Here is a 14,822-nt window from a genome sequence, read left to right as displayed (position 1 = left end):
CCTCCCCCCCCGCCCCCCCAGTACTACCCATTTTCCAGCTCAGTTCTGCACAGGCACACATACGTGCAGAAGTAGCTCCTTTTCCTCAAAAGATGAGTTCCCTCAGGGAACTTGTAATCCTACCTGCTGATTTTTCAAATAACCTCCTCATAGGTGATAATCTTGTTACTGCTCAGAGCAGCATTCGGAGAACAAACTCTCTTTGTATTCACACATCATTACCTGAATGTTATTAATTACTTTTCCAGTTGCACAGTCTTTGGACCGGATAACTCACACCCCCGAGAGAAGCTGGCCTTCACACCCAGGTGCTAAAATCCCTGCCAGGTTGGTAGAGAAGAGAGACAACAGCAGCGCAGCTGGGGCTCAGGCTGTGGCAGGGTCTGCCCCACCAGCAGGAGCACAGCAGAAGGCCAGATCCCACCCAGGGTGAAGTCGGCACGAATATGGAGCGATAAACTCGTGCGAACCGCATCACAGGTAGAGACAGCTTTAGAGTCATGAGAAGTTTAGTCCAGATCAAGGATGGGGGAGAATCGGATGCACGGGTGAGACAAAGAATGTGGTGGTTCTCCCGCTGCTTTAGCATGATCTAGATGATACACACAATTGGGGCGACGCAGAGGGAAGGGGGAGTTGAGGCTGGGGAGAAGAGACAGGAAAGACGGAGATGACAGTGAGGCACAGGGGGTACCTGAGACAGGACAGCCGACCAAGCAGGGGGCTTCACTGAGCAGTCAGCCTACACAAGGAGAGAGATAGGCATCTATTTTGGCAGACAAGCGTTATTTAAACATCTTGACAAGCCTCCATTTGTGAAGCGATGCTAAAATTGGTTTTCTACACACAGCACTTCAGCGTGCCAACCCTCTGTCGGGCTCGAAGCCCGTGCCGCCGAGGTGGCCTTGGCACAAGGGGTGCCAGGCACAGCGACCCCGCATGCTCCTGGCCCTGTCTCCCACCACCATCACTGCAATGCGAAGCACCCCGCCCTGCGTGCACAGCCAGCGGCTTCGCATCGGATCCATGGCTTTTGGCAATTTGTCACATCACTCAAAATCAAAGGCACACCACAACATTGCTTGCCATCTCTCTCTGGCTTATTTTAGTCAAATACAAAGAAAATGGGCTAAGCAAGGTATCACTCAAAGCTTTTCATACCATCTTTCATTTCTCTAATCTGTTCTTTTTGTCCCAAAGTTAATGTTGTTCTGCATATATATTTGATGGCCTGTCTCACCTCCCATATACATACATGAATGCATGTTTGCACACATACAAACCCAACCCAGAGGAACTGAAGGAATAATATTTACATCTGAAGTGCAGAACTTTGGATTGCAGTCCAAAAAAAAAAAAATTTACAAAAAAGGTTTACACCAAAAGAAGGCAGCTCACAGCACTTGTTTTCTGGATGAACTTTGGTGACCCTCCATTTTTGGTCTGTCCTACACTTGGGTCCCACACTGATTGCAAGAGGGTCTTGTCCCTAAACCCACTGTTGCGAAACACCCATGGGAGCAAAGCCCTGGTGCTGAAGGAGGAAGAGGGAAGTCAGAAAAATGGCAGAGAACCACATTTCTGCTCAGATGACTCTGGCCATCAGCTCTTTCCCCAAGGGCCAAGTGACTCCAGGTCCCAATGTCCCCCGGACACTGGGTGTCACCATGGAGAACACCACAGCCTCATACCAAGCACCTTCCATGCCAAGTATTTGAGCAGGGCTTAGATCCACAGTAGCTAAATACTTAGTTTGATCCTGCATTGGGGCAGCCTGAGGAACTACATAGCCTCTCACAGGCCCTTCCAGGCCTATTTTCTACGCACCAAAATAGCTGTTAAAGGCTGGAGAAAAGTCAGAAAACAGTGCGTGCTCCCTGAATGAACAGAAACTAGTAATTGGGCTTGGTCCTGCGGGGGCCGCATGAGGTGGGGAGGCGAGTGCTGCTCAACACAAGCACCAGCGCTGCAGGCAGGCAAGTGCAGGTGCACGTGGATCCCTGTGCCGGGACGGTTAAGCGCCGACACTGTCTGATCCGAATGTCTGGACAATCACTTCTTGCCAGTCAGTGAAGCGCTCCTGCTGTGCCAGTCTTGGACAAAACCCCAGGAATAACCGACTAATACGGGACAAAGCCCCTCCTCTTTGTCAAGCCATCCTGGGACTCCATGCCCTAACACATCTCCTCAGAAACTCACGATATCATGAAGGAGCAAGAGTTGTGAACCCTGCTGGCCGTTGCTCTCTCTTCCCCCATTAGCCCCTGCTGTTGCCAGCATTTGGTACTTGCAGTTTTAAGATTGCCTGGGTGGCCTTCATGTATATTTTAAACACACGTGAATATTTAATTTGCTCTAAATCCAATTCATGTGTTGAAATTTTCCTTGGCCAAGAAAACAGAGACCTTGTCAGAAACACCGTTAGGGCTTCAAAAGCTCGCAGTACCCAGAGAGGCCATGCTTGGCCATACTTGTTTGAGACTGCTCACTACATCCTCCCCAGAGCAATGCTCGGCAGCATGGCTGATGGCCAGGAGGAACAGGATATTCCAGTTGATTAACTAGTACCGCTGAGAGACTGGGATTACACTCATTTTGCCCTGATACACACTGTTGAAGTAACTTGAGAAGTTTCCATCACCAGATACAACTGACAAAATCCACGGAGACTAAGTGTCTTTTAAAAAGCTCTGGTTCCTGCCTTTGGGCTTGGGCAAGAAGGGCAAAAGCCAGCGGTGTGAGCAGTATGGGCGAGAGCTCGAGGAGGCATTCACCAAACAAATCAGCAGAGAACAGCACTCTGCTACGTACAAGAAGGATCTGGTTACACGGTTTGGTTCTGCTGGTTTACAAAATACACTGATCAAAACAGCTTTGCATGCGAATCACGCACTTTCACCGCCTTATCTTGTAACTCAATATCATTTAAAGGACTCTAAATCCCCCTCTCCCAGAAAAATCTTGAAACACCTCCCCATAGACAGACTAGCCCTGCGGCACGGCCTGAGGGCCCGGAGCACAGGCTTTGCCCTCCGGATGAGCTCTGGAGCTGGGAGCCTCCATCACGCTCACCTTTCCCTCTACTTTTAAATAAACCGCTTCAAGCTAAGCAGGTTGGTATTTACAAAATAAACGGATATTGACCTTGCTGGACCTTTTCACCTTCTCTTTAACACTCTCTCAGAAACCCAGCTGTTTCGTGTTATTTTTTTCTTTTCTGTCCTTCAGTTCATGGGTAAGAGACCAACCTGATCCAGTAACTACGTGAATAATTAGAGCAGCTCTGTATTTCCTCGTATGTCTGTAAAATCTGTCATCTCATCGAAGACTGATTGGCTCAGCCAATCTCAGCTGCAGCTGAGCCCGTCTCGGAGTAAGGCAGCAGATCCTTCAAATGTAGCCAGGGCACACAGTCTGGAGAGGTTTAAAAGTTAGAAACACCACTCTGAACTGCATCAACAAAGGAAATGCAAACAACGTGGGGACTAGACAGCAGGAGAGGCATTTAACCTCTCCTGAAAGAGAGCCTTTGGGGTAACCACATTCAAACCATATTTACCTAGGGAGATTTGGAGACAATACAACGAGTCCTGCATTTAGAGACAAGCGTGAAGTCTCCATGCCATGCAAACCACTTCTGCCTACTGCTCTTGCTGGACTATCACTGTCACAAGGTGACAGCAAATCACAAGAATTTGTTGCTAAGCCACTATGGCTTATATTTCATCTATTTTCGCAGTTTCACAAATTGAGCACCGATGTGCTTATGTCCACAAAGATAAGCTGGGAAAAGGAGGGACGTGAAGCATGAGGAATTTTTTGGGGAGCAGGGGGAAGCCTAACTGACACTTACAGGAAAAGAAATACGGTATATGGAATGCAGCAGCTTTATGGGGCTCACGTATTCACTGTGCTCTCGCTTAAGATCTAGATAGTGTAAACTGTGCAAATCCTTTGGCAGCAATTATACGATATCTCATAGAATATATTGTTACCATTGTGCTTAATTACACGAAACGTCCCCAAGATACTGCCATGCTGCTCTTTTGTCCACTGTAGCATGCCAACGAGCGAAGCCTAACTACAGGAAAAAGGACTGATGCGAAAAGACCCAAATAAATCTTACTTACAAGATGGTATAGAGTACTGTAGAGTATCCATTAAAAACACTCCCATAGTGCATGGTAATAATCCTTAAATTAAGACTGTGAACGGACCTAGTTCTTCCAGAGATCAGCAGCAACTGTGTGTGGTACCATTGCGCACAAGGTGCTTTAGAATAACAATCACAGTCCGATAAGCTGCTTTTCTTTCTTAAGAAAACCGATACCTTGTAGTGATGCTAAATCAGCTCGGTTTAGGTGAAGCCAGATAAGTATATGGCTGTCTGTATGTACATCTTTCAGGAATCTGGCTGTTATCTCTCCAAGTAGCCTCAAAGTGCACATTTGGGGCTCTGCTACCCAAATGGGAGGTCCGGATGCTGCAGGTCTCCCAAGCAACTGTAGGCTGATTGTCACAAATGACCGTGATGAAGAAACAGGTCTTTTGTGGACATGATCCTCCAAAAGTGCTATTTGTGCATAGTTTTGCTGCATAAAACCACTTACACCAGAGCTAACATTGATCACGACTACATCATAAAATTGTGGATTTCTCCCCCAAAGAGTGAACTGCATTAGCAATTTAATAATTGTACGCCTTCTGCATTCAGCAACCTCTCTCTTTATACATCTAATCAGCATTAATTTAAATGCAGGATAATTAGCAGATACACTCATGGATGGGTGCTGAAATTTAACCACTTGATGTCTTGTAGCACATACTAACAGTTGCAGTCCTAGTAAGACAGAACACACTTATGGCAGCAGACGCGAAATCTTGTCATGGGCAGCAAAAAGATTTAAAAAAATATGAATGCATTTCAGAGCAGAGACTCGATTCAAACACTTGGGTGTTCTCCCCTTCAGTAGAAGACCAAAACAGTAAATGCCATTTTATCTTTGTCTTTCCATGTTTTGTCTATAAATAAGTCAGTATGTTGGTGTATTAACTATCTAGATATTTACCGTCAACATGCAGGCAAGTATTTGGTGGTATTGTTCCTAGACTTTGTATGTGCTGATCCACCAAAGCACAGAGAGCCCAGCAAAATATGTCTGCAGACAGAGAAAGCATGTCCACGTGAGAGCAATAAATTTGAACCACAGTCAACACACTCAAACTTTGCTTGGCTTACTTGCCAGGCTCTTGGGACTCAGGCGGATCACAACTTCTTTGCCCAAGTAAACACCTCCTGGTAGTCCGTGACAGTTTCGCCTCAGCAAGGAGAGCTGTTTTGCAGGCTACAACTTTTTTTCCCCAAACATTTTCAAAAACTCATAAAGCGGTCATTAAATCAGTGGTTTGCACATGTGACAGATGCTGAGAGTGCCTCAGTTACCAGAAAACGCTTGGGATGAGATCCCGCGGGAGAGGCAGACGGAGCGGGCAGACGGGCTCCAGGAGAGGTGGCACCGCGAGGGCTGGGAGCAGACCCGAGCCGGCCTGCACGCATGCCGCCCATCCGTACGTGAGCGTACCTGACCTGAAAGCCGTCTAGTGCTCCACAGCGGCACCGAGTGCCAGTGGTTACGTCCCAGATCTCAGGAGGACTCGTTAGCTCAAAGCCAGAACTGCCCTAACGAGGCTTCTCAGCTTCTGCCTCACACGGCCCAGCACCCCCCTGTCTCCAGGCGCAGGCAGGAGGAGCTCACGCCTGCCTGCAAAAACAGCCACACGTGCCGGGGAGGAGGTGACCTCGCCAGGGCAAGCCGGGAGGAACACCAGCACCTGGGGAGAAACCAGCACGAGCCCAGCACCCATGTGAGCTCCTTCACTCCATCAAATGGATAGTCGCCTATTGTAAAAATGGGCAAATATCTCACGAAAATGAATTGTGAACTTTTGACGCAAAAGAGAGGGTCGGCCAAGCCAAGCGGTTTTGCGTGCTCGTTAGGAAGAAACGAACGGTTCCTAGCACGATGGTCCCTGTGAGGTGGTAAACACAAAATTTCTTTTGCTACGTTTGCATTTTACTGGCACTTAATTAAATACAGAAAGGAAAACAGAGGCACAGAGATGGTGGTGCATGGAAATAAAAATAAAAGCGAGACTACATTTGGGATCACAACCGTTCCTGTAATGTCGCTGTGAGAACATGATTCTTCTTGTCTATTGTGCTGATGTTGTGCCTCTCGATATTACTGACTGCGAGCCTGACAGTATTTTACACGACATGGGACCAAATAATTTTTAAAATATGCATATATGTCAAAGTTGACTGTCACCAAGTTATAACGTCCCTGTTCTTACTAACATTTTTATGTTCTGGCAAACAGTTTGTCCTTCTAGTGGGTATTACTAATAGGTAATTAAGTTTATATAAACTAAGGAAGAAAATGACATATTATTGTGATTCATTCTCATTAGGTACCTCTTAAAAGTACCTCAGGGCATTTTGAAACATGAAGAATGCCCACAGTTATGATTTTTATAAAATATACTTTAATCTTGCACTCTGTAACTATTTAATGATTTTGCCAGTAGCAATTTCTTATTGCATCCCCTCTTTGTATTCAAAGCTTACCTATTGCAATGAGTCTTTATAAAGAAATACATTAATTAAATATGCCTTTGCTTCACTAGCCTAGGAAAAGACTATTAATCACCTGGCAGGCACAAGCACAACATAATACCTGCTATTGCTCACGTGCACCTCACACAAACTGACTACCGCCGCATGATGTAATTGCCTCCAACAACCCCGAGCACACAAAGAGGCTTTCTCCCGTCAGTGCGCCATTCACTCACCTCATCTAGTGTAAAGCAGCCGATGCATTTGTGAGCTGTTACGGGCTATTTTTTTCTTTCCTTACATCACTATACCAACATCTAGTGAAATATATTTGTAGTGACCACCCTGACATTAGACATACGGAGGACACTGATGGCTTGAGTGGGGCAGCGTTATTGGTCTCTCCTCACCAAATCCTCTGGGGAGCTCCCACCAGCACAGAGGGGAGAGTCAGTGCCAAACATGAGAAGCAGCTGTAACCAGCAAATAGGTTTGTTACAGGCAGGGTCACTGAAACACAGTATTCTTTAAGGGGGGAAAAAAAGAAGTTTAAAAATAAGAATAATGACTGACGGTCTCGTATCAGACACCTGAGGTTTGACAACCACATTCCCAGTTGCCTAATGTCATTGCTGAGTTGGATGTCAGTCAGAATGAAAAGGTGTTTCATGCGCATTTATACCCGTGGGTAGTTGCCGCAAACTCTGTTAATATTTTACTATGTGAGAAAGGTAAAAAAGAAGTTATGGCTTAGAAATGAAACATGTCAATTATTCCTTGACCTTGACTAGATGTTTGAAATGCTTTTCAGTACGTTGACAATATGTGCTAGGCAGCAATTATTTTTCATGGGAAATGTTTCTCTGATACCCTACTTGTACCTTCATTAATCATAGCTCACCCTCAGAGGTCTGAACTTCTCATTTGACAAACATCTAAAAATGGAAAAGTTTAGAGTAACCCTGTTAAGAGTAACTCTGAGCATGCGACATTTATTTTACCTAACACAGCTAAAGGTATTCAGATTAATGTTCAGAATTGCCTAGTGGTTTGGGGGTTTTTTTGTCCTCTTTAGCTACGTGCCTCAATTATGCTGTGTGGAAAAGGTCAGTCCCTTCCATCACGTTTGAATTGGTTGCCTTTTCTCTTCATCAGAGGTCCTATTAACTGAGCCTACACTGACTCCATTGCTCACTTTCCCCCTCTCTCATGGTGAATCAAGGTACGCAAGGAACCACAGGTGTCCCCGAGGTCTTCTCTAACCCTCCTCTACTACCAACAGCCTCTCCAAGCCATTTTTGCCCCTCAGCCTCTTCGTTCCCAACTCCTTTTTCCCTCTCTTGCTCAGGACGTGTTAGTGTTCTTTCCACCTCCATGACGCTGAAGCATGCATCTCCTATTACGCTTGCTGCTGCTGTTGCATGTTACGTTTAGGTGTATATTTGATGAAGAATGTTGTAAAAATTCCCTGTCATCAGCTGGTTCACCCTGGGATGCCAGCGAAGGGAAAGGCACTGGGGGGGTCAGAGGGAGATGCTGTCAGAGAGAGCAATCTGCTTAATGGAAGCTGGAGGGAGGGAGCAGCAGGGAGAGGGCGAGGGGAAATCAAAGCATGATCTATCAGGGCAAGGTGGGAAATGAGCCTGTGAAAGAAGGCGTGAGCTGAATGCTAACAACCTGAATGCTTGGCTCAGGTCTTCTCCCTGCCGTCTGCTACGGCTGTACCAGATCCTCTCCTCGTTCCATCTTCGGCTGTCCCTGGGTAACTTCACCCAGGCTCAGACATCCAGCTACTGTGGCAATTTGTGGCTGGTCCGTGCCAAACCAGTAGCTAAAGCCTGGTGAGTAACAGCTCACTGAGCAGCGTGTCACTGTGCAGCCAGGGTGGAGGGATTTTCATCCCTCCCTTTTTTAGCTGTTTGGATAATGCTCCGCTTTTGAAACATAACTCTGACATTTCTGCAAGATCTACAATATTCCTCGTGTTTTTTCATGACACTCCCCCCAGTCCCATCCCTTCCCAAAGAGATGCTCTAGTCCTCATTTTACAAAACAAGTATCTGAGACGCGGTGACCCCAGACAGGTCACATTCAGGGAGTGTGAGGCAGAACAGACAACCAAAACCAGGTTGGGTATGCTTGTGGGCATACAAACCACAAGCTATCTTTCCTCTTTTGTTCAGGCTTAGATAAATTCCCGTCCACAGCTTCCAAACCAGAGGTGTAATTAGATATATTTGATAAATCTCAATAATTGGGGGTAATTTATACACCCCATTAAAATAAAATGTTGCTTCAGTATTAGTAAGACAGTACAAATACATGAGTTAAAAGAGCAAAGGTTTGCTTATAGAGTTAATAGGAGACACAAGGTGGTGTCTTCCGTGCTTACCTTCAGCACTGTGATATTCCATGCAAAACTCTCTATGGCTTTGCTTAATTTTCTTCCTTTCAAACCTTCCTTTGTCCCGAGGTTATGAAGCTCTTCGTGGAATTCCATTCCTAAAAATACAGATTGCTATATCACCCAGTGCATGATTGATTTCCCCTATGAAATGTTCAGTGAGCACTTTCAGTCTCGCAGCTGGTAGTTCCTACAACCTCTTTCTTTATTTCTCCCCCTTCCCTGTTATGACCCCATCCTGGAGAGCATCTTCCAGAATAAAAGGGTCATGTGCAATCTTGCTGTTGTGCTTCCACTTTGCGTGTAACTCTCCTTTCCAGTGCTGGGGTCCCACATAGGCACATGCCTGGTCCCCGCACAAACACTCCTCCAACGCTTCTGCGATATTGCGACAAAAGGCAATCGCTTGTCGCTCTCCTTGAATAGATGATTTTGTACCTTGGAAGGCAGTCTGACAGACATGGAAGATACCTGTTCAGCACAGCAAATACAGACTCAAATGCACAGCTCCTCATTAATCTTAATCACAGTCATACAGAAAAGCCCTTGTACTTCATGATGATAAATTATGTCAGAAATGCATACCGCTAATCACAGGATTGCTATTCCTGCAGCCTGGAGAACTGAGACTTCCAACCACAGCCCTGGGAATTGTTACATTTCATTGCTAGTTTCTGCAGCAAATGTCTGCAAGTCTGTTGCTGGATACTAGAATTCAGGAAATCTGGGAGCAGATTAAAAACCTGAACAAGTCCAATTAGCCCACCAATTCCACAAGATTTTCACAGTGTATGCAAACATTTCTCTGAATCTGGTGAGGATTAAGAGACAAAATGGAGAGAGAGCTGCTTGTGTTCCCTTTATTTGTACCTTACAAAGGCCAAATTAGCACTAAACCACTCCAAAATGCCTGAAGCCTATCCTGGCTGAACAAACCAAGTTCCATCTCCAGTTGCTTCATAGCTTTCCCTCCCCTAACATTTTAAGGCAAACATCACTCGCAAATTCGAGCTTCATTGAAATGACATCAAAGAAATGCCCGTTGAGAGAACACCTGCACAGAGTAGACGCAGAGGGCTGTTTAGCAGGTTGCCGAAGGAGTCAGTCCTCTGACAGCCCAAGGCAGGCTTGCACTTGGTGTAGCTTGCCCAAAGCACTCCTGGAAGACTAACGACAGGCTTCCTCTCGCATTGCACTGACTCCAGGAACTCAGTAACACTGAGGCAGTTCAACCCCACACAATGCAAGATTTCTCTACTGTTCATTTTCCAAAACTTCGCCCACTCACAAGTTGTGCCTGTCTAGGGTAACAGAGCTCCTGCAGCACGTCCTTTGGAAATCAGTCTAAATAATTGCACCCCAAGCAAGATTCCCCTGCAGGCGTGCAAATCTTTTCACTTCAGTAAGTAAAAGAAAACCTTCAAATGACTCGCTTTGTCCTCCAAAAAAATATGAAGGCTAATGCTGCTCAGCTCCACTTGGACAGCCCTGCCTTTACGCAGCATACTTTTAGGCATTTTTCCCTCTGGACCTCACTTGCTCACCTGTAACTTGCAGACAGTGCTGCCCTGGAGAGAGGGAGCCACGAACATTTGTTAGGCTGCGGGTAGGAGCACCAACGAAAACATTTAGCAGTTCAGTCCTCCAAGCTACTGCTGACCAGGGCTGAGACTGCCCATGAAAAAAACCAGCAAAACCAGCCACCTGAGAAGTCATCTGGGGGAGCAGGCAGGACCCCGTGGCACAGGGAGCCCGGACCAAAACAGGCTGTGCTGTGAAGCAGAGGTCTGGTGGGAACAAATGTTCAAAGGGAGCAGAACTGGGGTGGGGTGAAAGACAATGTCACAGGCAATTGTACTTCTGACACCTCTTAATTTTGAGTGCTTCATCTTGCCACTTTGGAAACGTTATTTAACAATTTGCCTGGATAACATTTGCAACAAACTAATTGGCAATTGAGCGTGGCGAGGGATCCTCTCTCTCCTACTCCTTTCCTCTGTCTAAATCCTGAGGCTTCAGAAGAGCCCTTCAGACCTCTTCTCAATCAGAAATGATATTTTAAGGCTAACAAAGCAAAACAAATGAAAATACAAGTAGATAGAGCAGCAAAGAGAACAATCTTGAGAAATTAATCTCTTTGCTGGGAGAAGGAAGGACAGGGGAATTGCATGAAACTCTGGACATCAGCATGGTGGCATGGTCCTGCATCGTGTTTTCTCCACACATCTCCAGCCCTCTGCTCACAAAGATGCCAGTGCCCAGGCAAGTGTGGCAGGTTCTTCTCTCTGTGCACAGAGCAGGGTGGGCAGAATGCTGGCTGATGCTGCTGAGGGTCTGCATGATTTAGTGCAAAGTATTGCTCTTAAATTATACCATCTAGAAAGACTGCCGGTGCTGCATTTTCCTGTCACTGTCCCATTCATAAACCCTCTGCATCTGATGAAGGCTTTGGGCTGAGGACATTTATGCTGCTTATGCAGATACACAGAAGCCAAGGCATGACACAAGATGAGGCCCATGAAATCCAGCAAGACATAGCTTGCCTCTCCTCCCTTTTCTATCACAGCGCCAGCATGGCTCCAGAGCTCTGAATTTCAAAGAGCAAGGACTAGGTTCCACGCTGCTCTTGCACCACATAAAAATCAGTTAAATGCGATTGTTGAAACAGTTTCCAAATTTCCTCTAATTAAAAAGATGAATTAAAGGATTTACTACAAAACATCAGTTTCATTCATTATTTAGATTTATAGAAGCAAATGGCTGTAGCCTGCGTCACTTGCCAAATCCAAAAATGCTATCAGAAACAACAGTATTTATGACTGTTGTGGTCCCAAGAAGACTATGCCCAAGAACACAAATTAAATGCAGTAGCAAGTGTTTGCATTACTGACCTTCAAGGCTTGCTACAGGTTAGAAAGGTGCAGCTGTATAATAAAACGAACTGAAAACAGATTTAATTTCTGCAGTGTAAACCCCTAACAGAAATACACTGAGTGTATTTATTCAGCATGGTTTCTGACACACGAAAGCTGACGGATTTAGTTATAGAGGATTACCACCGCCAAATGTGGACTCTTATCTCTCTAGCAGGGCTTATTCTTGTGTATCAGTGGAAACTACAAGAGACATGTCCCAGTTCAGAGTCTAGCCTGCTATCCTGAACAAGTGACGAAGAGGGGTTTGCATGAAGAAGCTGAACTGTGAACCACAGACGCTTTGGTGATTTCTACCATCCTGAAAAAGGAGTGTGAACCTGCAGCAGAGCAGACAGCACGTGGGTGCCCACTTCTGAAACGATCTCTTCCCCTTCTACTGGTGCACATGAGACAGCCCTAGTTCAGATAAAGACATCCAGTACAACGCACCAGCAACATATGACCTACTTGAAGCCTACTTACAGTGGTTTGCGCCCATATACCTGATGTACATAATGCATAGCCACACAGATTCACTGTGATACAATGGAATTACATTGGCATAAGTTTCCAAGGTCTAAAACAAACCTAAACAGCAAAAGTAAAGGTAGGCAACAGAGCTTGGTCCTGTGGGTTTCAAAACCTCTTGCCTCCTCTGTGTTTAAGGGAACGACTGTGGTAGAGAATGGAGCTCAGTAAAGGCAGCACACCTTCTCACTCCCTCTTTTTAACTGAATGCTTTTCTAGTTCATTTGACTAATTTAAATGCTGTCAATCATTTCAGAGCTGTAGAGCAGATGGAGAAATAGCTTTTAAGGTGAAAGCTGAGAATTTTTCCCTGATCCCACACCTGCATTGCTACCAGAGGATGAGCCTTCAGCAGGGTGGAGTCTGCCAGAGAAAGACCGGGATGCTCATTTAAACACCAGGTGAAAGATGCTGCATTAGTCACAAACTGTAAGTAAATTATGGCACATCGTTTCCCATCTCCCATGCAGAATTGCACAATAAAGAAGGATTACCTGCTTTCTGGCACTGAACTATCTTGTCATGAGTGATGTCTGCCATCTCGATGAGAACCCTGCTCTCTTGAATCATCTGTCAGAAAACAAGCGGAAAAAAAGCAGCATTACTAGGGTTTTCTGCAACATCTAGTCCGCAGAAAAGTACAAAGGTTCAAACTTAAAAAGAGTTCTTCTCTGCAAGCAACACTATAAAGATTGGATCATTCCTTCATATCAGGGCTCCCAGATCTGTATCAAGCTAAGTGACGGTTGCTCAGAAAATGTTTTGCTCCAGAAGTTAAAGAACAGCTGTTTTACATCAGTGAGACACCACTGCAAATAACGTGAAGGAAACACAAGTGATTTCAGAAGAAAGCACAGTTAGCAGACAACCAAAATTCATTTTACGTGAAACTGAGCCCTTTCTAACTAGTACTTTTCTTGAAACAAAAGGAGAAATAAGTATAGTCCTTGACATAAGTGGTTATCAAAAATGTTACCAAGTCATGAATAGCGCTGATTTCAAGAGGTACTTAAGCCTGTGCTGAACTTGATGCACTAGAGCGCTTCAGACAGCTACAGTATCTCTTGAGAAATTTCTTTGGAGAAATTCAGATCCAAATCCTACCCTATCCTCAACATTTCTGTTGAAGTTTAGAAGAAAAAAAAAACAAAAACAAAACCAAAAAAGGAGGCAGTTTCAACAAGCCTACTCACAAGTTTCAAGAGATATCCATATTTATGCATCTTCCTAGAGTAGCCCATTAACAGCAAACAGATGAAGTGTCCACTACGTGACAAGTTTCCTGACCCTTCCTTCTTGCAAATGCTATTCTCCTTTGGCGGTAACAAACCTTCCAAAACCCTTCAGAAGCCCAGGCAAGCAAGCAAATTGTTCCAATGCTACATTCTGTGAAATTGCAAAAGGTGGCACATGCATCTGTTACAGAAGGCAAGAACATGCTGTATAACAAACTATGCCTGAGAATAATCTCACTCTCCCGGGACGTACACCACAAACCCCAATCAAATCCAAGCAGCATGAGAGCAGTGCCAATTAAAAATGAAGCAAGCTGAATACTGCCTAATGTTACATCCTGAAATTACAGAAGCCGCCATCTGAAAGCTTTGCCAAAATGCTACAACTGCTAAAAGCCTTCCTACTTTCAAAGACACTAAATATGAAAACACAACCAGTAGGTTTCAATGATTTTAGTGGAAGACAGTATAATGGTATTAAATTAACACTTGCTAATTAGCATCTCTTATTGTTTTAATTAGATACAAGGGAGGAGAGATGCTTCCACTTGTCACACCCGAACTTCCAAATTCTGGAGAAATTCAGATCCAAATTTTGCTCCTCATGCCATCTTCATTTCTAATTAAACCTATTAAGACAGGCTGCATTTAATAAAAATACCTATGCCTTTGCTTTGACATAAATAAGAACATGAGAAAAACAAAATCCATTACGCAGCTTCACGGGCAGAGAGAAAAAAGCCTGATACATCTATAGAGTGCAAATTCATTTTTTAACAGAACATGCCCAGTGGATATGCCTGAGATTGAAATTACTTTCAATAGTATCCTTTGCCTTTCATTCTTATTATGCTTGTTCGTGCATCATGTTGATTTTTTCCTCTTTGATATTTTCACTTGTCATCTAGAAAAAATGACAATTTCTACCCACCCTCTGGCTTTTCTGTACCACAGCACATACTCATTTCGTGCTGAAAGAACCGTTTCGGCTGCCAGCTACGAATAGTGAAGTTAGTCTGAGCAGTAAAGAGAGTGAGAATCCCCAAAAAACTGCAATTCACTACAGAGGCATCCAGAGGCCAATCGCGCTTCTCTTGCACATGCAGACATGGGGCCCGTGAGCC

The 14,822-nt window shown here is 44.9% G+C and overlaps 1 protein-coding gene across 1 annotated transcript in view; it reads right to left on the bottom strand.

Moving 5' to 3' along the window:
• The window catches only part of PLCL1 (phospholipase C-like 1), a 42,632-nt gene that overhangs the window by 14,140 nt on the left and 13,670 nt on the right, over positions 1-14,822 (bottom strand). The window contains exons 3-4 of the mRNA XM_009574811.1: positions 12,958-13,033; positions 9,009-9,118 (exon numbers count right to left, since the gene is read on the bottom strand). Coding sequence (XP_009573106.1) covers positions 9,009-9,118; positions 12,958-13,033 — 186 coding nt within the window. The remainder of the gene's footprint in view (positions 1-9,008; positions 9,119-12,957; positions 13,034-14,822) is intronic.

This window comes from Fulmarus glacialis, unplaced genomic scaffold (assembly GCF_000690835.1).
Source record: "Fulmarus glacialis isolate BGI_N327 unplaced genomic scaffold, ASM69083v1 scaffold13733, whole genome shotgun sequence".
NCBI lineage: Eukaryota > Metazoa > Chordata > Aves > Procellariiformes > Procellariidae > Fulmarus > Fulmarus glacialis.
The sequence above is the reverse complement of the archived record's forward strand: the minus strand, read 5'-3'. Positions and strand labels throughout refer to the sequence as shown.